Raw genomic sequence first — 24939 nt, forward strand, 5'->3', positions numbered from 1 at the left:
TGCCCTTGACATTGTGAAAGAAGAGACTCAGTGACTCAGGCCACAGTGTACTCAGGTGTCAACAACTCCTGAGCTCATGCAGGGCGAGGGAACACATCAGACTGGGGCAGCAAAAGCCGGAGACAAAGGGAAACATCGTGAGGGATGTATTGGGAGTTTAGTTGATAGTGGGAAAAACATATCACCCAAGAGACACAAGAGTGAAAGGATAAAAATACCCAAAAGATAGGCACGTATTGTTCAAAATTTCATTTCCCTGCATCTTACCTCAGGCATGGAGGAAGCAAAGAAATCAACTGCTGCTTTGATGTTTAATGGGAGGTGTCTTCTAACCTTTATTTTTCTGAGCCACCAAAACCCATGTAAGTGCTTTGTTCTCCACCTTGATATTACCCTCCCCTTCACCAAAAAGCAATTTGTTGAATATTCCAGTTAGATGTGATTTTATATATCAGGTCATCCATATGCTTTATTTATCATATTAAAAAAAAATTTAAAGCAAAGCTAACTTTCAGAAACATTTAGTAATATAGTTGAGGCCACACTCAGTTGGGAATCTAAGTCACAGCTTTGTCTACTACGCCCCTGCTTTCAAATTTTAAAAAAAGAAGAAAATTAAGGAAGAAAGAATACAGATCTTATTTAATGAGGTTTTATTTGACTTTTTATAGGCTTCATAAAAGGTCAACATGTGGCCTACTGCCTTTATCATTAAAAATATTGCTTGGTTTAGAATAATTGTCATGTTGCTTGAAATAGCAGGCTGGAATAACCTTCAGAAATGGTGCAGAAGCAGAGGGGAATGGAACCCTGTTCACTGAAAGTAGAAGGTCTCCCGGTCTCACCCACCTTCATTCTATTTCAACAGATTGTGATTCATTCTGTTTTCCTCAGTAAGAAGAGAAACTCTTGTTCCAACTTTATCTGTGCCTAAGGCTGTTGTTTGTCAAGTGACAAGATGAAATGTTACTGTGTAAAAAGGTTTGGACCAGCTGTTCAGCCCTGGGACAAGACAATTTGCAATAAAACAATCTTTGAACCTGGGCTTTGTGGTGCTCAGAGTTTAATGGTAGAATCTAGAGTCTCTGCCATATTCAGGGCCTGAAAAAGACAGGGTAAAGAGTAAAGTGAAAATGGGACATCAAAGCGGTGGAACTCTTCCAAAGGCAAATAAATAAACCTTGGTAAGTATTTAGTGAAAGGCCATCTCTAAAGGACAGAAGGGGAGGATATGGGAAGGAGTTGTGTGAACAGAAGAGAAGAATGTGAGACTGGATATGGGACTTTAAAGGTTATTTTTCAAGGACTATTTCAGCAAGAGATCCCTGAGTGGTGCAAGCGATTTGCAATCACCAACTAACACAAAGGTTGAAGGTTCAAACCCACCTAGTGGTGCCACAGGAGAAAGATCTGCTTCTGTAAAGAGCACAGCTTTTGAATAATTTCTAAAAGTCAAAACAATGCTGGATATTTATTAGTTGGTTATACAATTCTTGAATTGGACAACACACAGTATGAGACTGGGTGTTGCACCTGAGATGAGGCAATGTGGGATTTTTATAGCCCAAGTAACACAGAAAGCCAGGAAAGTCCATTTTGGCTATTATCAAAATGTCCCTTGAAAATAATTTCTTCCTCAGAATTGTGTTTTGGCTAAGAAGACAAATGACGTATGTCTCGAGGAGTCAGTGCCTGCCAAGTTAGCCAGGTGTCTATCAGTCTGGAATTCAGGACTTAAAGACCATGAACTGTTAATTATATATAAATCTACAGAAGCAAGTTAATTACTATTTCTAAAAGTTAGGTTGAATGGACAAATTTGTCTTGGAAGAAGTACAACCAGAATGTTCCTTAGAAGCAAGGATAGTGAAACTTCATCTCATATACTTTGGACACATTATTGAGAGGAACCAGTCCCTGAAGAAGGACATCATGCTTGCTAAAGTAGAGGGTCAGTGAAAAAGAGGAAGACCTTCAATGCTATAGATTGACACAGTAGCTGCAATAATGGGCTTAAGCATGACAACTATTGTGAGGATGGAGCAGGACCGGGCGGTGATTCGTTCTCTTGTACACAGGGTCACTGTGAGTTGGAACTGACTCGATAGCACCTAGCAACAGCAACAAAAGTTAGGTTATTTACTATCTTAAACTTTTGCCTATGAAATCAGGTAGCAGCCATGCTCTTCCGGGCTTGGCATAAATGACTCCATCTTGTTTTTGGCTTCCACAGCCACACAGCCAAGAAAACCCTATGGAGCTCAGTTCTACTCTGTAACACGTGGGGTTGCCATGAGTCAGAATCAACTCAACAGCAATGGGTATGGGTATGTATTTCAGGAAGTGAGAAATTTAGGTGCTCACGGGATCCTTGCAACAATAAAAGTGGATTAGCATTTTGTTTGATTGAGCAAAAACACTTTGTTGGTAGGGAGGCTCCAATAATTTTTCTCCCTGTTCATTGCGTTCAAACATGCCTGCATTCAAAGTTGATAGTACCCTGCATATTGCTTAAATTCATCCCAGTGCCACTAAAATATTCTCAGGTTTGTGGTACCTAAAATATCTTAGGTCAAACCTTCTCATGAAATCGAAAATAAAAGGCAAATGTTTATAAAGGGTTGCATTTGCATAAGCGCAAAATTTGTTTCATAAGAAATCCTAAGCAGCTTTATATACTAGGTAGCAGTCTCTGGTAAGCTTATTGTAAAGTAAGATTTTATTCCTAGAATTAATGGTTGAACATCATTAAATGTAAGTCAAAGTCTTATTTCTCCAAGGCATTGGGATAAGACATTGTATGAGGGAATATGGAAGAATCCACAAATGAGCAAGATGTGTTCCACCCCCAAGGAGCCTGTGATGGTTTAGGTTGTGTGTCAACTTGGCTGGCCATGATTCTAAGTGGTTTGGCAGTTATGATACAGTTTCGCAGCTATGTAATGATGTAATCGCCTCCATAATGAGATCTGATAGAATGTAATCACCTCCAGGACGAGATCTGCTTTGTTGTTGTTGTTAGGTGCTATCGAGTTGATTCCAACTCATGATGACCCTATGTACAATGGAACAAAACACTACCCAGTCCTGTGCCATCCTTACAATCGTTTTTATGCTTAAGCCCATTGCTGCAGCCACTGTGTCAGTACATCTCTTTGAGGGTCTTCCTCTTTTTTGCTGATCCTCTACCAAGCATGATGTCCTTCTCCAGGGACTGATCCCTGCTGATAACATGTCCAAAGTATGTGAGACATAGATAGCCTCGCCATCCTTGCTTCTAAGGAGCATTCTGGTTGTATATCTTCAAAGACAGATTTGTTCATTCTTTTAGCAGTTCATGGTACATTCAATATTTTTCACCAACACCACAATTCAAAGGCATCAAGTCTTTGGTCTTCCTTATTCATCATCCAGCTTTCAAATGCAAATGAGGAGATTGAAAACACCATGGTTTGGGTCAGGTGCACCTTAGTCTTCAAAGTGACATCTTTGTTTTTCAACACTTTAAAGAGATCCTTTGCAGCAGATTTACCCAATGCAAAGCATCTTTTGATTTCTTGACTGCTGCTTCCATGAGTGTTGATTGTGGGTCCAAGTAAAGTGAAATCCTTGACAACTTCAGTCTTTTCCCCATTAATCATGATGATGCTTATTGGTCCATATGTGAAGATTTTTATTTTCTTTATGCTGAGGTATAATCCATACTGAAGGCTGTGGTTTTTGATCTTCATCAGTAAGTGCTTCAAGTGCTCGTCACTTTCAGCAAGCAAGGTTGGGTCACCTGCATATCTCAGGCTGTTAATGAGTCTTCCTCCAATCCTGATGTCCCATTCTTCATATAGTCCAGTTTATCAGATTATTTGCTTAGCATACAGATTGAATAAGTATAGGGAAAGTGTATGACCCTCACAAATACCTTTCCTGACTTGAAACTATGCAGTATCCCCTTGTTCTGCTTCTTGGTCTATGCAAAGTTTCCTCATGAGCACAATTAAGTGTTCTGGAATTCCCATTCTTCACGTTATGATTCACACAGTCAAATACCTTTGCACAGTCAATAAAACACAGGTAAACATCTTTCTGGTACTCTCTGCTTTCAGCCAGGATCCACCTGACATCAGCAATGATATCCCTGGTTCCATGTCCTCTTCTGAACCTGGCATGAATTTCTGACAGTTCCCTGTTGATATACTGCTGCATCTGCTTTTGAATGATCTTCAGCAAAATTTAGCTTGTGTGTGATATTAATAATATTGTTTGATAATTTCCACATTGGGTTGGATCACCTTTCTTGGGAGTAGGTGTAAATATGGATCTCTTCCAGTCCATTGGCCAGGTAGCTCTCTTCCAATTTTCTTGGCATAAATGAGTGAGCACTTCCAGCGCTGCATTCATTTGTTGAAACATCTCAATTGATACTCTGTCAATTTCCAGAGCCTTGTTTGTCACCAATGCCATCAGTGCAGCTTGACCTTCTTCCTTTGGTACATTTGGGTCCTGATTATATGCAACCTCCTGAAATGGTTGAACATTGACAAATTCTTTTTGGTATAGTGACTCTGTGTATTCCTTCCGTCTTCTCTTGATGCTTCATTCGTTGTTTAATATTTTCCCCACAGATTCTTCAATATTGCAACTCCAGGCTTGAATTTTTCTTCAGTTCTTTCAGCTTGAGAAATGCCAAGCGTGTTGTTCCCTATTGGTTTTCTATCTCCAGGTCTTTGCACATGTCATTATAATGCTTTACTTTGTCTTCTCCAGCTGCCCTTTGAAATCTTCTGTTCAGCCATTTGACTTCATCATTTCTTCCTTTCATTTTAATTAGTCAGTGTTCAAGAGCAAGTTTCAGAGTCTCTTCTGACATCCATTTTGGTCTTTTCTTTCTTACCTGTCTTTAATGACCTCTTGCTTTTTTCATGTATGGTGTCCTTGATGTCATTCCACAGCTCGTCTGGTCTTCGATCATTAGCGTTCAACACATCAAATCTATTCTTGAGATGGTCTCTAAATTCAGGTGGGATTATACTCAAGGTCATACTTTGGCTTTCATGGACTTGTTCTAATTTTCTTCAGTTTAAGCTTGAAACTTGCATATGAGCAATTGATGGTCTGAGATCTGCTATAAGCAATCAGTTGAAAAGGAATTCCTTGAGGGTATGACCTACATCCAATATATGTGGACTTTCTGGCAACAGCTCATGGGCTTTTGCTCCCTCTGGATCCTGCATCTGACCTCCAGTTCTTAGAACAGAAGCTAGCAGCTTACCTGCTGATCTTGGGATTTGTCAGCCCCCTGCAGCTACGTGAGTCGGCAGAAGTCTCAAGCCTGACAAACAGACTTGGGACTCTCTAGCCTCTATAACTGAGTGAGCCACTTCCTTGATATAAATCTCTTTCTTTCTCTCTTTGTGCTATATATGCTTCGTTGGTTTTGCTTTTCTAGAGTACCCAGCCTAAGACAGAGTTTCAAACAGTTTAAAGAAGATCCATGTATAAACTTGCCGTGTTAGAAGACAGATGGTGATAGGTGTTATATGAGGAGAACGAATCCTGGAGCTGTGGCAATCCCTTTACTGTGTGAACAAAGTAATCCTTAAAGGAATTTTTCCAGTAGTAAGAAAAAAACACAGTGGGTCATCCATGTATTTTCCTGTTATTTCTCTAACTTGCAGATCTGGTCTTGTTACTCCCTTGATTAAAAGGACTCTTGCCTAAAGACAGCAAGTGAAGTCTTTTATAATGTGGCTTCAATTTCCCTTCCCAGCCTCACATCTAGTGTCTTCTTCAGCTCACATCACACCCCATATTCCAATTTCTTCAAACTCCTAGCTGTGTCTCAGATGATGCACACTTGCATTTTTGCTCATCGTATCTTTTTTCTAGCCTTTTAAAGTCCCCACTAAATTCATCCCAATGCTTAATTGATGCCATAATACCTGTCATGGATTAAATTGTGTCCTCTAAAAGTATCTGTCAACTTGGCTTGGCCACGATAGCCAATATGGGATGATTGTCCAACATTTTGTCATCTGATGTGATTTTCCTATGTGTTATGGATCTTACCTCTATGATGTTAATGAGGCAGGATTAGAGGCAGTTATATTAATGAGGAAGGACTCAATTTACAAGATTATATTGTGTCTTAATCCACTTTTGAGAAATAAAAGACGTGAGCACAGAGACATAGGGACCTTATACAATCAAAAAAGCGGCACCAGGAGCACAGCTCATGCTTTGGACCCAGGTTCCTGCACCTGAGAATCTCTCAGACCACGGGAAGATTGATGACAAGGACCAGAGCAATCGAAAGTCCTCCCCCGGAGCTGGCATGCTGAATTCAAACTTCTAGTCTACTAGACTGTGAGAGGATTAAATATCTGTTTGTTAAAGCCATTCACTTGTGGTATTTCTGTTGTAGCAGCACTAGATAACTAATACTCATAATGCTGAGCTTAAATGTTTCCTCCTTGGAAGTGGTCCCAGATGTCACCAGTGAAAATTAAATACTCCCTTCTTGGTGCTCCCTCCTTTGGCAGTTCATGCAGTTGAATTATGCCAATTGTTATATTGTTTTGTTAGGTTTTGATATGTCTTTTTTCCTGTTGTCTGTGAGTTCCTGGGTGCCAGGACCAGTGTGATTCAAATCTTTATTCCAATTGTCTATAATAGTGCTCAGCACACAGTAGTCACTAAAATCATGTTGGTTAAATGGAAGAACATACACCTATACTATGGAAGAAAGACATTGAGTTCCAGGAAGATGTTACAGATGATGGCTTCATTAGGACCATTCATTGCATTTTCGATACCTTGTGGCTCACTGGAGAATTCTTCTTTACGTAAGCATATTAATGCCTTCTTATTAGTAAATAAAATAAAACCAGAAACAAAACCAGTTTCCATCTAGTAGATTCTGACTCATGGAGACCTCATATGTGTCAGAGCAGGACTGTGTTCTGTAGGGTTTTCAACGGCTGGGATCTTTTGGAAGTAGGTTGCCAAGCTTTTCTTACGAATAAAGCTCCCATTATTCTCAATGCCTTGTTTGAATTACTTCTGATAATGCATTTCCTGAATTAAAAGAGCCTTGATTGTTACCTCTAATGCTGATGAGTTTACCTCTACTTTACCTGCATCTACTTCGATTTATTCCTAGGCCTGTAGACTCCTTGTCTTGTGCCTCTTCTCCTCCTCCTCCCACTTACTGCAAAGGCCACACCCCATGGGCCTTGGGTGGGTGGGACTATCCGGCCTTTAATTTCCTTCTGGGATTTCCTAGACTAGAGGCTGCAGGTTCCTTTTCCTTTACCCTACAGAGCCTCTGACGTTGCCCCTTCAAAGCACTATTGACACTGGTGGTCACAAATCAGGGTGATTTCACCCCCCTGGGGATATTTGATTATGTTGGAAGACATTTTTATTCTATTGCACTTTAGATGAAGGTTTACAGAACACACTAGTTTCTCTTTAAACAGTTAATACACATATTGTTTTATGACATTGGTTAACAACCGCACAACATGTCCACACTCTTGGGTTCCCTATTACCAGCTTTCCTGTCCCCTCCTGCCTTCTAGTCCTTGCCCCAGGGCTGATGTGCCCCTTCAGTCTCATTTTGTTTTATGGGCCTGTCCCATCTTTGGCTGGAGGGTGAACCTCAGGAGTGACTTCATTACTGAGAGGATAGGGTGTTCAGGGGCCATACTCTCAGGGTTTCTCCAGTCTCTGTCAGGCCAGCAAGTCTGGTCTTTTTGAGTTAGAATTTTGTTCTACATTTTTCTCCAGCTCTGTCCGGGACCTTCTATTATGATCCCTGTCAGAGAAGTCAGTGGTGGTAGCTAGGCACCATCTAGTTGTACTGGACTCAGTCTGGTGGAGGCTGTGGTAGCTGTGGTCCATTAGTCCTTTGGTCTAATCTTTCCCTTGTATCTTTAGTTTTCTTCATTCTTCCTTGCTCCCAAAGCAGTGAGACCAGTGGAGTATCTTAGCTGGTCATTCACAGGCTTTTAAGACCCCAGACGCTACTTACCACAGTAGAATGTAGAACATTTTCTTTATAAACTGTTATGCCAACTGAGCTAGATGTTCCCTGAGACCATGGTCCCCACAGCCCTCAGCCTAGCAATTTGGTCCCTCAGGGAGTTTGGATGTATCTATGGAGCTTCCATGACCTTGTCTTGTACAAGTTGTGCTGGCTTCCCCAGTATTGTGTACTAGGGAAGACATTTTTATCACAACTGGGAGAAGGCAGTTACCGGCATCTAATAGGTAGAGGCCAGGGATGATGCTAAACATTCTACAATGCATAGGACATTGCAACAAAGAATTATCTGACCCCAAATGTCAATAGTGCTGAGGCAGGGAAACTCTGATTTCCATAAATATTACTGATATTAACAAATTTAGTAAGTGAATATTTACTTATTCAAAACTGGTAATGCAGGACAGCAAAGCTTGTCTAAGGGATATATCCACCTCACCCAATCACAGTGCAACTATTTTTTCCAAGAGGTGCTTATAGCTTTTGGAGAAAAAAATAACCAACATTTTGGCAACAGAAATTTATTGATTAGTTAGTTCACAACATTTGATACAACATATATGATTTCATCACAGGTTACAATCCAGTATTATAATTTGTGCTTTGTAGGATAAGTAAACATATATTCGAGCACAGCAGAAGTCTACACACAATTATCTGGGATTCTTTAAATAAAACAAACATTCTTTTCATTGAGTAGCACAAAGAACTTTCAGTCTGAGATGATGGGTGTACTTTAAAAGTTGACACTTGGTTAATGTGTCACATTAAATATACAGCCTAAATTTGGACTCTGTGCAATGAATGCTTAACCTGTAGTGGGAAGGATTACCAAGGGAAAAGGCTGGCTCATAAGGAACCTTTCTTGACATTTCAAGATATGGATATAGATCAGGTCAGGCTAGCATTGATGGCATGGGGCCTTTTTCACATTTAAAATTACTTTGCTATCTTTGTAAAAGTATAGTATTTCAGGAAATATTTAATGAACATCTACTCTGAGCATGAAAATAAAAGCCAGTGTAGCTCATTCAGTTAAAAGAACAGAAGACTTTGGAAGATGTTAATCAAACCAAAAACCAAACTCGTTGCCATCCAGTCGATTCGGACTCATGGCAATGCTATAGGACAGAGTAGAACTGCCTCATAGGGTTTCCAAGGAGCAGCTGGTGGATTCCAACTGCCAACCTCTTGGTTAGCAGCCAAACACTTAACCACTGAGCCCACTAGGTTACCTTGGGAAGTGTTAGATACATTTATTTTCAAAATGGTACATCTCTGTTATTAAATACTGAAAACATGATAAGGATTTCTTTTTCCCAAATTCAATGCCAATCTCTCTGAGTCAGGAAAGGAGATCATTTAGACTATGATCCTAACTGGTCATGTCAACTCCAAGGTTATTGCCCTGCATCACTCATTATAAATGTCACCATAGCTGCAAGGCTGCCATACGGTGCCAACATGTTCATAATCAAATGAACCACCGTGCTCAAAATCAATACACGACTTAAGATAACAATCTCTTCATATTTTCTGGATCTCTAAGCTAACTTGATATATTATTTAAGATGACAATCTCTTCATAATTTATAATAAAAGTAAAAAGAAAATTTGCATTTCATGTAATTTAATACACAAGCAGGTGTTATCTCAAAGGACTTTTTTTAAGTAAGAAAGCTTTCCCACATGGTAGGAATTCTGTAATCATGTTACCAAAGTAATGTAGTGATGGAAACAAGATAATTTTCAATCTTCCTCTCCTTCAGCTGAACACCAATGGTGTCCTGGGTAGCTAGGAGTTCAGATATTGTTGAGGAGAGGTGACTATTTATCTGCGGGTTGCAATGAATAAATGGAATCACCTCTGGAGAGGACATGGCATACTCTTGCATTTCTGTGAATATCTACTGATACCCGTCTGGATGTGGAAATCTATTACATAAAAGTCCTAGAAATTTCTCATCCATATCTTAATGGTTTGGTAGCCCCTTCATCTGCTCAGACAAGGAAAGTAGAAGTTACAGCATAGTTTACAAAATTATCTTGACCAGTGAATTAGTTTCCAGTTGATGTACATGATTGGAGACATGACATATCATTTTACATTATTAAAAATACATGAGTAGAGCTTTCCTGGACTTTGGACCTAGTTATAAACTTTCTAAGTTGGGGCCCATTGTAGTTTCTTTTTCCAGCCATTCTAATGCAAGTTTTTTTGAAGTCACCCACAGAATGTATTGATTTGTACAGACCTATGTTTTGTTTTTCCTCAGATTTATTCCATGTGCAGTAAACTTGAGCAGCAGTTTTTTTTTTTTTTTTGCTAACAGGATGCAGTGTTTTGAGAAAGTTTAGGGCGTTTTGCAAACCATTGGAATTGAAGCTGGAGTCAAGGAAAGAAATGCTCTACAGGGCAAGCTGCCTTATCCCAGTTCCAAGAGCCAGTCAAAGAGACTTGGGACCCCATCCTTCCTCTCCTCATGCATTTTGCAGTACTGGACAACTGCGTGAAAGATATCCCCCACTTTCCAGGACTTCTGATGAACCAGCCGCACGACATCTAGAAACTAAAATAAAGCATAGAGTTAGGACATGCATCACAGAGGTTTCCTCAAGGGTCATCTCATTGAACCACTCTTCTAAAACCTCAATCCTGTTTCCATGTTCCTGCCCAGGGCTCTCTAATCTATGAATAACTCCATGACGGGGGACTATTATCCAGGACCATCTATTTCCTTTTTAGATACTTCAGATTATTAGATAGTTCTTCTTTCAACTAAACTAGGTGTTGCACCAAGGGTTGAGGCTGCTGACAAAAGACATAATCCATGTGCTCTGACAGTGCATGGGATAATGCTTTACTCTCATAGAGAAGTGAGAGAGCTGGATTAGCTTCACTAGTGGCTACGGGTCCCCCATGGACAGTGAGTCCCCCCTGTGGCCGCTGTAGGGCAGAAGTTCCATGTGTACCCTTCTTGTGCTTCAGGAGAAGGAGACCCTGTTCCCTCCACAGATATAGAAGTGGGATTGGTCAAGTGCCATATGGTACCAGTATATCAGCAAGAGACAGAGAAAGTTACTGTGGGCCCAGAACAGGGAGAGAGGCTTCTCTGATGAGGAGGAACTGGGAGAGAGAGAGATCCAATTTCTAGCCTCCTTATCAGAGAATATTCTGGGCCCAAGGCCTCTGCTTAGGCAGCCTGGATGGAGGACAATGGCATACTGGTGATGGTTGTACACCCTGAAGAATGTAATGGATGTCACTGAATTGTACATGTAAAAAATGTTCAGTTGGCAAATGCGTTATATATATTTTCATAGCAACAACAACAAAGAGATTGTCCTTCCACAGGGACAGGAAAAGGAAAGACTGAGGGGACATTCTAGGTCTGTCACCTGGTTATTGGTAACCGGCTTCAACTGGCCACAACTGAGTTCTGGACTGCAAGTGAAGTATGGGTTTGGAGGGTTGGAAAATGGGTGAATCATTACAGAGAGTTCTCTTGATGAAGCTATGTGATGAAGTCCAGTGAAGGCCTCTCAAACTCCCTAGTCAGATAGTTTTAAAGAGAATAAGTACTTTTGCATATGTATTCTTTTTCGATTCTGTCAAAAAACCCTGTGAAGTAGGCACTCACAAATGAAAAACTGAAGACTCGAGAGACGAAAAGCTGACATTAGAATCCACAGTGTTTTAACACACTAGTCCAACACTCTTCAGTTTGGTGCAAGGAGAAGATGGCGTTGAAATGCATTTGGAGTAGCAGGGACAAGGACAGGCTGAGAATCTGGAATTATTTTACGAGGATGAAAGTCCTATTTGTTAGAAAGATGAGGACTCTGATTTAGTTACTATTTCTTCAATGTTTCCTTGTAGGATTTTTTTACTCTACGCTTTCTCTGTACGCTCAGACTTTTGAGATCAGCCAGAACCTGGAATGCTGATTTCTTTCTGGACTTTTTCCTTCTCTCCAGTTTGAATTTGTTAATTCATTTCAATTACTGAGAAACTGTCTTCATAAAGAACTATTACATTAAGTTTCTTCTCCCAGCTGTGACCACGCCAACTATTTGCACAGTTATAGAAATCAGCGCTTTATTGTACTCACTTGCTTTGTGTTGGCTTAATCAGAATAAAGCATTTTCTAGGCTGGAAATGGAAATACTTAACTTTTAACACCTGGAAACATAAACGGTACCTCAAAGCATTTTAAAATGATGTGAAAAGGAGACAGATGGGAGGCAAATGGCAACTACACTCCAAATAGTAAACTCCCATGGGAGAGACATGGTGACTGTCTTTTTATATTTGGTGCCAGCACCTAGTAGGTGCTCAATACACAGGTACTGAATGAAGGTATTAATGATCAAATGATAGTCAACTATACATTCAAAGTTGTCAACAGTTTGAAATATATTGATATCCAGTATTGGAAATCCTGGTGGCATAGTGGTTAAGTGCTACGGCTCCTAACCAAAAGGTCGGCAGTTTGAATCCACCAGGTGCCCTTGGAAACTCTGTGGGGCAGCTTTACTCTGTCCTGTAGGGCTGCTATGAATCAGAATTGACTCGACAGCAGTGGGTTTGGTTTTTGGTTGGTTTATCATTGAGGATGAACCTTAACTACATATTCATTCTTGAATTTTAGGTAAAGTGTTTGCATATATATAACTAAAAATTAAACAGGCACATCTTGGAGCTGATTGCTCAGTACTTTTCTGCTGAGAGCATGCACCACAAAAATGGTTGGAAGCTGTGGACAGGAGAAGGCTGAATGGAGCCTACCAGTACCAGCTGCCATCAAGTCACTTCTGGCTCATGGCAACCCAAGGTGTGTCAGAGTGGAGCTGTGCTCCATAGGGTTTTCCAACGGCTGACTTTTCAAAAGCAGATCATGAGGCCTTTCTTCTTAGGCACCTCTGGGTGGAATTGAACCTTCAACCTTTTGGTTAGCAGCCAAGTGCTTTAACCATGTGCACGACCCAGGGACTCCACATGTATGCTACCACGATAAAAAAGAAAACGTTTGTGGGATGGTCATAGGCTAGAACCTGTCTCATTATCTCTAAGTCCAGACTGATCCTCCAACAAAGCAGATTTAAAGAAATGTTCTCACCCCTCTAAATATAGCACGCTTGGAGCCTGTAATGACTTAATCTTAGACATTGAGACCTTGAAACATCTGCAGAGCTTATGACCAGGAAGGACTCATGCTTTCTTTCCTCCATTCATTCCAAAAAAAATTACATAAAAATGGAGCTAAAATTGTGAAGAAGTCAGAAAAGGACATTTCCAGCTCATTACTACTAACAATGGCCTTTTTAAGCCACATCCTATCTAGCAGCTGGCCCTCAGTCTTTCATTGTGCCTGTCCATGTTATCGCCTTGGTATTTTCTTAATCAGCTTAAGCATGTCAAGGATCTGGGTTTTTCTTTCCACTGCATCGGAAATATAAAAGTCAAAATGTTTAATTTCCTGTCACTTCACAAACCAATTATAATTAGGTTTCCTTGAGCAAATATTTAGTCTTAGGAAGCTAAAAGAACTTACATTCCATGAAGCACTCAGCTGCTAAACAAAAGGCTGGTGGCTTGAACCCATCAGCAACTCTGAGGAAAAAAGACCTGGTGATCTGCTCCCATAAAGATTATAGCCTAGGAAACTCTATGGGGGCAATTTTACTCTGTCATACAGGATCACTATGAGTCAGAATCGACTTGACAGTACACAACAACAACGTATCATTGGTAGACTCATTTGAAGAAACGCATCGCATAGTAGGTGGCTTTTATATTCTCAGGTGCATTTCACTAATTAGATTGCTTACAAAATCATATGGTGGGATGTATGGGAATTATTGCAGGCCTTATGATTTTCTGGAAACATTCAATCTAGGTTTCTGAAAGCAGCTACCGTCTTTTATTCCACGGTAGAATTAGATTTCATTAGTACAAGTGAGCTGGTCCCTGTATTGTTCCTGTAATGCTTTATGGCTCGGAGAGCTGTGATTCTCAACCTTAGCTGCACACTGGAATCACCAGGGACCACTGATGCTTGGGTCCCGTCCCCAGAAGAGATTCTAATTTAATTAGAGCATCTGAGTTTGTGAAAGCTCCCCACGTGATTCTAATACGCAGTTAAGTTTAGGAACCATGGCTAAATGACTCAAGTCAAAGGCAGTTTCTTATATTTACAAATGAAGAGCCTTGGTAGCTAGTCATTTAATATTTTTCCCTCCTTTTTGATGTGTTTCTTCAAAACTGAGACTTTCAAGCATAGATTTTTTTTTTGAAAAGTTAAGTCAATAGTCCATACCATCAACATTTTCTCTCTTGTTCACCTTCTACCACTTTGCCTGTGGAGTGGAATAAGAAATTAGAGGTGAGGCCACTTCTCTTCTACACTTATCTTCTTAGAAAGGTGGACAGACACCCATATTCTCTCTCTGCACGTTTTATTCTATGCATTGCCTCCAAGAAAAAGTAAGTCCCAGCACGGGTTTAGAGATGAGAAAGGCATCTAATTAATGTGAGTACAGTTATCAGCTCATCTCAGCACCCCGGAGCTCATGGAATATAAAGAGCAGAAAAAGAGTTGGATAGTAGTGATGTTTTAGATCTGGAAAGCAGGACAATTAACAACGTATCTTTTTTTTTTTATTTTTAGGCCATCTGCGCTCATGACTTATTTATTATTTATTTATTGCCTTGAATTAAGTAGATCAAATTTAACTAACGTCAAGGTCATTGTGAATTAAATATAGAAAATGTTTTAGATTATTGGGTGTTAACATCATCTGAAATCTTTGCCGTGGCATTTAGCATAATATATGGTCACCTCGGAATCTGTTACTTCTTCAGGATATTTTTAAGGAGGGTGGGTCTCAAACTTCAGAGCTTGTCAGAATCACTTCACTTTGGGGAAGTTGTTAAAGAAGCATATTTTGGGCTCTACTCCCAGAAAGTGATCAAGGTCCCAGAAGAAAACCAGGAATCTGAAGTAGGACAACAACTTGAATGAGCTTGGAAGCAGATTCTTCTCAGAGCTTCCAGATAAGAGCCCAGCTAGGCTGACACCTTGATTTCTGCCTTGTGAGACCCTAACCAGAGAACCCAGATGAACCCTCCCCAACTCCTGACCTATAGGACAACGGGTTGTTGTCTTAAGCTGCTAAGTATATAGTAATTTGTTGCACGGCTATAGAAGACCAATATAAGAATATGATTAATTTGAATACTTTAAAAAGTAGCGTGTTTTCAGATCATGGAAAATTGAGTTTGAAGACATTAATAGTTGAGATTTCATTATAGGTAGTGGTAGGTCTTAGAGATACGAAACTAGAAAGGCGGACGCTATTCATTCTGATGTTGGCCAAGAATTTATTTACCAGCTTTATATTCTGGTAAGTATGGAACAATAATGAGAAAACCCACCTAGTGCAAATCTGTTCTGGTAGAGAATAAAAATGCCTCCCGTGGGCACCATTCCTTTGTCTCCTCCTTTTATTTAAATGAATGTTACGAAGAGGTTGGTTCCAGAAAAAGGCGATATGAAAAAATAAAGGACTCAGAAAAAATTCTCATCTCCCCGCTTTACTTTTCTCTTCACCACCACCAACTGAGACACACTGAGGGTCCAAGAAAAACTGAATGATAATTATATTTATGCAGGTGGAACATTTCAAAGTTCTAGCCATAATTTCAAGTTGAAAAGTCAGGAACAAACAATTCAAGTTCAAGTGGAATAACTGGGCATTGACCGAATTTCTAGCATTGATGAAAACCAAAGCTTTAGTGGTGTCCTATCCAAACACCAAGGACATCATATATGAAGAAAGCAAGAGGTCATTGAAAAGAAAGGAAAGAAAGAAAAGACCAAGATGGATGTCGGAGGAGACGCTGAAACTTGCCCTCGAGCATCAAGCAGCTAAAGGAAAAGGAAGAAATGATGAAGTAAAAGACCTGAATAGAAGATTTCAAAGGGGGGCTCGAGAAGACAAAGTTAAGTATTATAATGACATGTGCAAAGAGCTGGAAATGGAAAACCAAAAGGGAAGAACATGCTCGGTGTTTCTCAAGCTGAAAGAACTGAAAAAAGAATTCAAGCCTCGAGTTGCAATAGTGAAGGATTCCATGGGGAAAATATTGAACGATGCAGGAAGCATCAAAACAAGATGGAAGGAATACACAAGGTCATTATACCAAAAAGAATTAGTCGATGTTCAACCATTTCAAGAGGTAGCATATGATCAGGAACCAATGGTACTAAAGGAAGAAGTCCAAGCTGCTCTGAAGGCGTTGCCGAAAAACAAGGCTCCAGGAATTGATGGAATATCAATTGAGATGTTTCAACAAACAGATGCAGCGCTGGAGGTGCTCACTCATTTATGCCAAGAAATATGGAAGACAGCTTCCTGGCCAACTGACTGGAAGTGATCCATATTTATGCCTATTCCCAAGAAAGGTGATCTAACCGAATGTGGAAATTACAAAACAATATCATTAATATCACATGCAAGAAAAATTTTGCTGAAGATCATTCAAAAACAGCTGCAGCAGTATACTGACAGGAAACTGCCAGAAATTCAGGCCAGTTTCAGAAGAGGACGTGGAACCAGGGATATCATTAGTGATGTCAGATGGATCCTGGGTGAAAGCAGAGAATACCAGAAAGATGTTTACCTGTGTTTTATTGACTATGCAAAGGCATTTGACTGTGTGATTCATAACAAATTATGGATAACATTGTGAAGAATGGGAACTCCAGAACACTTAATTGTGCTCATGAGGAACCTTTACATAGACCAAGAGGCGGTTGTTCAGACAGAATAAGGGGATACTGATTGGTTTAAAGTCAGGAAAGGTGTGTGCCAGGGTTGTATTCTTTCACCATACATATTAAATCTGTATGCTGAGCAAATAATACGAGAAGCTGGACTATATGAAGAAGAATGGGGCATCAGGATTGGAGGCAGACTCATTAACAACCTGCGTTATGCAGATGACACAACCTTGCTTGCTGAAAGTGAAAAGGACTTGAAACACTTACTAATGAAGATCAAAGACCACAGCCTTCAGTATGGATTACACCTCAACATAAAGAAAACAAAAATCCTGACAACTGGACCAATGAACAACATCATGATAAATGGAGAAAAGACTGAAGTTGTCAAGGATTTCATTTTACTTCGATCTACCATCAACAGCCATGGAAGTAGCAGTCAGGAAATCAAAAGACGCATTGCATTGGGTAAATCTGCTGCAAAGGACCTCTTTAAAGTGTTGAAGAGCAAAGATGTCACCTTGAAGACTAAGGTGCACCTGACCCAAGCCATGGTATTTTCAATTGCATCATATGCATGTGAAAGCTGGACAATGAATAAGGAAGCCTGAAAAGAACTGACGCCTTTGAATTTTGGTGTTGGAGAAGAATACTGAATATACCATGGACTGCCAAAAGAACGAACCAATCTGTCTTAGAAGAAGTACAGCCAGAATGCTCCTTAGAAGCAAGGATGGTGAGACTGCGTCTTGCATACTTTGGACATGTTGTCAGGAGGGATCAGTCCCTGGAGAAGGACATCATGCTTGGCAGAGTACAGGGTCAGTGGAAAAGAGGAAGACCCTCAACGAGGTAGACTGACACAGTGGCTCCAACAATGAGCTCAGGCATAACAACAACTTTAAGGATGGCTCAGGACCTGGCAGTGTTTTCTTCTGTTGTGCATAGGGTCACTATGAGTTGGAACTGACCCGATGGCACCTAAGAACAACAACAACAACATCCAAACACAGAAAATGGATACCTTTTCAATTCTGTTTTCTTGAGATTTCTTAAAGTAGATGGTGGGAATCCCAAGTTCAGAGGCAGCTATCCACTGCAGAGTGGCTCGAAGCTCGGTGTCAGGGCACTCTGGCTCCAGGTCAAAGTTGATCACCAGCAGGCTCTGCTGGTGGCTGGCCGATCCCGCCGGCAGTCCAGAGGCACATTCTGAACAGAGACACAACCATAGTTTTACTATGCTTTCCATAGGGAGATTACAGGCAATTGTGTGTCAAAATTATGGGAATTTGTGGCTTACCCTCTATGTGTTCTGACCGTCCTTTAAGAATCTCCTTTTCTTCTACTAATTCACTTGGGGAGAAAACAACAGTATATGGTTGGTAATGTTTAGGAACAGTAAGCTGTAAATGGAAGATGAAGTGATGGATCTTATTGATCTAAAAGCTTTTGAAGTTTGTTCTAGGTTAACTGTTTTCATACACTGAAGTGACACTGGAAAATACCAATGTGACTATTAAGTAGGACTATAGGGTACAAAAGAGGGACCAGACCCTGGAGAGGACATCATGATTGGTAAAGTAGAGGGTCAGTGAAAGAGAGGAAGACCCTCAGTGAGATGGATTGACACAGTGGCTACAATGACGGGCTCAAGCATAGCAAGGATTGTGAGGATGGCGCAGGGCCGGGCAGTGTTTCGTTCTGTTGTACACAGGATCACTGGGAGTCAGAACTGACTCGATGGCACCTAACAACAACAACACAGTGTATTCAATAAGTATCTTCCCCTCAAAAAGGCCATACGACCTTTACGTATGGGTTTGGTTGACTCAAACTCCCCTTCCGTAAGCCTCCTTCCCAGGTTGAAACAGTCAAGGAGAGATTTTGTAGGTCATTCATTCTGATCTAGGGATTTATCCTTCTCTTGTATTTCACTTGTCTTTTAAGGGTCTGTACATTTCCATCTTGTCACAAGGGTATCTTATCTATACTAGGATAGCAACATAAACTTACATTTTAATTTAGAAAAATACCTTTCTACCTTTCTATATGATTCATTTTTGTAAAATAAGGGAAAAAACAATCAACAAACTACAGAACTTAAATTACACAACGAAATAGCTCAATTATGTTGAAATTTTTTCTTTCTTTTTATTAGGCACTTGCAGTAGGTTGGGGTAGTTGGAGGTAGGGACACCTAACTGAAGTATTTCCTTAGATAACAGTAATTTTTAATACTTGAGGTATTTTCATATGACAAGAACCTATTACAGAGCCTTGTACAGGGTGGAGGGATTCAGCAAATGCTTACAAAGTGAGAACATATGGTTTCACAGATGAAAGGAAGTGAGTGCTTTGGGAAGCCTGTGGTTGCCCTATATTTTTGTTCTCTCTAGAAATTAGAGTACAAAGGCTCTTAAAATGATGATAGAGGATTCTCCCTTATACTTTCTGTGACTGCTAAGGCCTAGCTGATAAATTCCATTTTATTCCTGATTTTGAGAGGAGTCTGAAGTCGACAAGGCCAGATACAGTCTTTCTTTGATTCATACCTAATTATTTGCAGAAGAATGGTCAATTTCCCAAGGGTCTAGATTTTCTGCTTGATCTTTATGTGAGTGACATGAGTGAAAATGACATATGGTAGGTTCAGTTTCTGCTGTTCTGGACCTGCAAGATGCTGCTTGTAGGGAGAAGGGGTCTTGGCTTTCCCTGAATACATATAGGCTGTGGGGTCCTAGGCTCATATCATGGAGAAAGACAGAAAATGTCTTTAAACTAAAGTTTCCTGGAGGAGAAAAGTAAATTCACTCCAAAGTTGTTTTGCTTTTTGGTTTTACTTTAACTAAGAGAACAAAACACAAGAAAATGTGTTTGTTCATCTCTATGTTTGAATAATGGTTGTATGGGGCAACAAAGGATGCATTGCAACTTTCGATTACTGTGGATACCTGAGCGAATGGTGAACTGGAAATGCTTTAGCTCTAGATAGTGACTGAGGAAACAGGGCAGGGAGCACAGCTTTTGTCCTATACTTCCTTTTCACTTTTCTAGAATTTTCAAAAATCTCCAAACAATAAGCTATGCCACAATGGTCACAAATAGATTTTAATTCATTGAATATTCTAGGGTAATCACAAATTCTAGAAAATCGCCCTGACCTCATGTTGCCTTCCCTTTCTGCACCATATTTTATGTAATACATATGGTGCTTCTCTAAGTGCATTTTGCCCTTAGTCTTTTAGAAGGTCGTCATATCGTGGGAAGCAGGGTCACTGGGTAGGTATTCTACATCTCTATCATAGGATGTAGACGTATCTGGTAGTGATAAGCCCAAGTGCCTACGAGTAAAGAAAAAGGCTTTCCTTTGGAATATACCGTATTCTATTGAACTATAGTCTTTCTTGGTTAGCTTTGTAAAATTTAACTGGATTTTTGCTTCTATGTGCCCAACTAGGTAAAATGACGTACACTTCTGATTATACTAATAAACCTTATCTGAAATAAGCACACCATAGGGAGATGACTGGAAAACCACAAAGCAGGTGTGGTAGGGTGGGGCCTATTCTAGACCCGAGTTCTTGTTCCAGTGAAATCAAACCACAAGCTCTGGGAACCACGGCCGCACAGACATGATGAAATCAGTGGCTGGGCACAACCTGAATGATCAGAATGGATTGCCAGATGAAATTGGGTAGTGGTCTCACAATTACTGCATCTCAGTGGCTACTTACTTAATCATGGGAGAAGATGGCATGTTTTCCTGATAAATGTCCAGGTCCATAATGCCAAGACTGCTAGTGGCACTACTGTTGCCATTGCTGACAAAGCAAAAGTTTACATATTAATGCCAGTCTCCACTACCTGGCCACACTGCCGACGCTGATGTTCCATCTTTCTAAGAGATCCATCCTTTGGTCCCCAGAAGACTATTGCTTTGACTCTAAGACCTCTAAATTGCATTTATTTCTGACCAAATCAGGGGGAAACACAACAAAAGATAAAAGCCTAACAGGCTTGAGCTGCAAGCAATAATAATGGTAATAATATTAACAATAATAATGATGTTTTCTCATTTCTGAAGTGGTGCCACACCTGGTAGATCGCACCTGATGAGTAACAATGAGCATACCTTTGTTCTTCCTCCTTCTAGTCAGAGCAAAGGTGTTAATCTACCAGCAAGAGATTCCTTGGGGCTATCTGCAAAGATTAAGATACTCTGAAAATGCTGGTTTGGGGAGATACCGGAATGCTTATCTGTCTGATTCTTGGCTTCTGACAGAAACCAGTGTTTGCATTTAGGGGATTTTCCCCCCGGGACATTCCACAGGATGTAGGCCTGGCTTATTGTTTTCCTATTGAGTCGGAATTGACTCAACACCACTGGGTTGGGATGGGACTCTAGAATTCACAAGTATAAAGTTGGGCAGTGTTAGTTTTACAGCCCCTTAATCCTAAAATCTTTTAGAAAGAGCAACACCTGATACCTTACGTATCCTAGAAAAGGAGGGATCCTGTGTTGCATCATTTTCGTAGGCTGCACAATCAATGTATGGTATAGTTACTAGTCTGGCACTTCCTCACTGAAACACAGTAGAATTAATCCAGTTTCTAAGCTCTGTCCATACTTGCAAAATGGGACTCCTCCAATTTCACTAAACCCACTGAGTTTCTTCATACCTTCTCTATTTCCCAAGTCATCTCTTCTAAGCAAAGTTATAAAAAGCGAGTGCTGGTGTATCATGTACTGGGGCAGTCTTCCCTAGGGAGTACCATAAGTAACCATCTAGGCTCCCTCAATTTTAAATTCCAGCCTTGGGTTTTGGGTGGGGTGCCAAACACATTCAGAGATTGAAATCTGGTGACTCAAAGATTGCAATGGAGGGAATTAACTCCCCAAAATTCTGCTGTTTTACTTTTGAAGAGTTGGGTTCTCCTTGCATCTTGTATCTATCTTGCCCTCTAGTTTTTGGAATTTTAGACAAATTGTTTAACATCGTAAAATTTGCTCAAGTATATACACAGCCTGAACAGCAAAACTTAAAACTTTCAAAGACCCACACACTCAGATAATTTTGAGCCACGTTTTCCCACTGGCCCTTCTGGGAAAGTCTGTGGACTTGTTGGTCCAGGGTCAAATAAGACTTTGGGGAGAAATATTGAGGTTCTTTTAGAGTTTCCACCACACAGAGAAAGATTTTTTGGTTTAAGTTTTTTGATTGCCTCAGTCCCTCCAAATCTGATTTCTCATAAGCTCTGGCCTAGCTTTTCCAGAGCAACAATACAGAGGGCAGGGGAGAGGAGGGGGAAGAACTATCAGGCCAAACAACACAACAGTGTGGAAAAACTTGCCTCATGTAAACCCAGCCTGTGTTGCATCTGAAATACAAATGAACCAGAAAGAAGGTATCAAACACATGAGGTGTAACAGCAGCTCTTATTTAAAAATTCACAGTTGTCATCTCTGAATGCATTCACTAGGCCTTACAGGGAAGGGATTACAGCTGACTCTTAACCTTGGCCATAGTTGGATATTAAGATAATGCTCAGCACAAATCATGACAGGCAGACATCTTGACCCAGTGGGAGCTTCCCTTTTTGCTCTATTAGGGACCCTTTGCAGAGAACCAGTAAAATGCATTTTTGGAGTCTATGTTGAGAACGTGTTTATCTCAGAAGTCAAGTGAGGGGCAGGTAGGTACCTCATGGATCGCTCACTGAGCTGCAGAAAGCTACTTGTGTCGTCGGGGTTGTCCTCCTCGTTGGCAAGCTTAGACCAGCTGCCTGTGCTCTCCTCACTGCTGCTGGGAGGGCTGGGGAACTCACTGGGGTCTCTGGCTTCTGTTGACACTTCAGCTTCTGGTACGTCTCTGACATCAAGGCTGTCACTGAAGATAGTAAGATATTATTACAAGAGTGGAAGCACCAAACAGAACTTTTCATGGGAACATGCCGGCTGCTCTGTTGAGCCTGGGTCTTCCCCATGGTAAGCAGGGTGTTGTGGGACGTGGGAAGAGTCTGAATGTTAAAGTTAATCCTTCTGCTGGTACCCTAGTTTCTACCTTCCCTTTTCAGGATTCCTCTCCATCAGCTGTCGCTTCTCTTCAGTTAATCCCTTTCCACCAACTCCTACAATTCATTTGAAAAGCACATTGAAGTAGTCACCCTGGACTGTACACATAAGAATTATCGGGAGATAGTGGTGTTTTGGAAACTCTGGTGGTGTAGTGGTTAAGTGCTATGGCTGCTAACCAAGAGGTCGGCAGTTTGAATCTGCCAGGCACTCCTTGGAAACTCTATGGGGCAGTTCTCCTCTGTCCTGTAGGGTCGCTATGAGTTGGAATTGACTCAATGGCAACAGGTTTTTTTTTTTTTTTTTCGGTTGGTGGTGTTTCAAATGAAGGTACCTGAACCATCCTCCCCAGAGGTTACGGTTCAGTAGTTCTGGCATGAGGCTCAGACATCTGCATTTTAATCAACCACCTAATTTCTAATGCAAGTGTATGTGGACTGTGTTTGGAGGAAAATACCCACTCAAGTTACGTGGTTCCCCAAGTTATTTTCCCTATAAATGTCTCTTAGGATGTTTACACTTACAGTCACCTTTTCACCATCCCCTCTCTCTGGAGCTCCTGATTTCTCTGAGCACCACTTTTCTGGGTTAATCTTTTAGATCAAGAATAATCCCTACCACTTAATGGTTGATGAGACAGGCTTTTCTCCTTAAAGTCTCTCTTTCCCAGTCTCCCATGAATTTTTACCTCTCTTGCTGCTCCTTGCCTGGAACCTTGTTCTGTTTCTTTTGTATGTGTGGCTCTAGCCAGGTCTGATTGATTCTCTGCCCTCCTTTCCTCAATCTGTCCCTAGGCAATCTTGCCTACTCTCCTGCTTATGAAAACAGTGTCCAATTCTGAATTCCAGCCACGACCCCTTTTCCTGATTCTGGGGCTCCTTTTCCAGCTATTATTCTGAACATGTCCATTATGACTCATTAACATCTCCAAGTCAGTATATTTTAAGTGAAACCTATTTGTCCTCCCACCTTTTTCCTGTGCCCCTATTTCTACTGACCTTCCCACTATCTTCCTGGGTATCTGGGCTAAAAATCTTGTAGTCTTCTGATTTCTCCCTCTTACCCTTTGCATTCAATCAGTTTCTATGTCTGTTCAGATCCATCTCTAAATCATTTCTCGAATAGTCACATACCCCTGTCTCTTGTGCTCACTGACATTATCTTAATTTAGGTCCTTCTACCACCACTTGTCTGTGAGTTTGTCATACTGTAGTGACTCGTGTGTTGTTGCTATGATGCTGGAAGCTATGCCACTGGCATTTCAAATTACAGCAGCGTCACCCATGGTGGACAGGTGTCAGTGGAATTCCAGACTAAGACAGACTAAGAAGAGAGGCCTGGTGGTCTACTTTTGAAAATTAGCCAGTGAAAACCCTAAGGATCACAACAGATGACAGTCTAATACAGTGCGGGACGATTAGCCCCCCAGGTTGAAAAGCACTCAAAATACACAGTGGCTGCAACAATGAATTTGGACATACCAATGATTGTGAAGACGGCCCAGGACAGGACAACATTTTGTTCTGTTGTATATGGGTCGTCGTGAGTCAGAGCCAATTCAATGGCAACGAACAACCACTAACAACAAAATCCTAGAATTTTAGATTTGGAAGGAGCTTCCAAGATTTTCTGTAGATGAGGATGCAGAGACAAAAAAGTCAAATCACCTGTCTAAGGTGGCAAGAGTAGTTAGTACCAGATATTAGAACTCAAGTTTTGAGACTTGGCCAGGTGTTCTGCCTGTGCTACTATTACGTCAGCCTCCTAACGGCGTCTCTTGCACCCTATTTCTCCATGTCCAAAATCTTCACATTGCTGCCAGATTGATATTCCTGAAGCATATCTTTAGTCACTCTTGTCAAAAACCATTAGATTCCCCCTGAAGCTAATCCCTGCCACTCATAGTCTTCTTTCCTCCCTATCAGCTCCACCTCCCTCTACCCTAGTCATTGTTTTACCAATGAAAACTTTCCATCGTTTCTCAAACATGCCAGGACTTTCTGCCTCTCTGTCTTTGCCTATTATTTTATCTGACCAAA

General features: G+C 40.7%; 1 protein-coding gene across 2 annotated transcripts in view; it reads right to left on the reverse strand.

Moving 5' to 3' along the window:
- Nucleotides 1–9692: 9692 nt before the first annotated feature.
- The window catches only part of SPHKAP (SPHK1 interactor, AKAP domain containing), a 189070-nt gene continuing 173823 nt past the window's right edge, over nucleotides 9693–24939 (reverse strand). The window contains exons 8-12 of one of the 2 annotated variants that reach the window (XM_049888378.1): nucleotides 22530–22715; nucleotides 20562–20648; nucleotides 18128–18180; nucleotides 17852–18036; nucleotides 9693–10611 (exon numbers count right to left, since the gene is read on the reverse strand). In XM_049888378.1, coding sequence (XP_049744335.1) covers nucleotides 10468–10611; nucleotides 17852–18036; nucleotides 18128–18180; nucleotides 20562–20648; nucleotides 22530–22715 — 655 coding nt within the window. In that variant the 3' untranslated portion in view covers nucleotides 9693–10467. The remainder of the gene's footprint in view (nucleotides 10612–17851; nucleotides 18037–18127; nucleotides 18181–20561; nucleotides 20649–22529; nucleotides 22716–24939) is intronic. The other variant, XM_049888379.1, reaches the window with a different exon arrangement.

This window comes from Elephas maximus, chromosome 6 (assembly GCF_024166365.1).
Source record: "Elephas maximus indicus isolate mEleMax1 chromosome 6, mEleMax1 primary haplotype, whole genome shotgun sequence".
Classification (NCBI taxonomy): Eukaryota; Metazoa; Chordata; class Mammalia; order Proboscidea; family Elephantidae; genus Elephas; species Elephas maximus.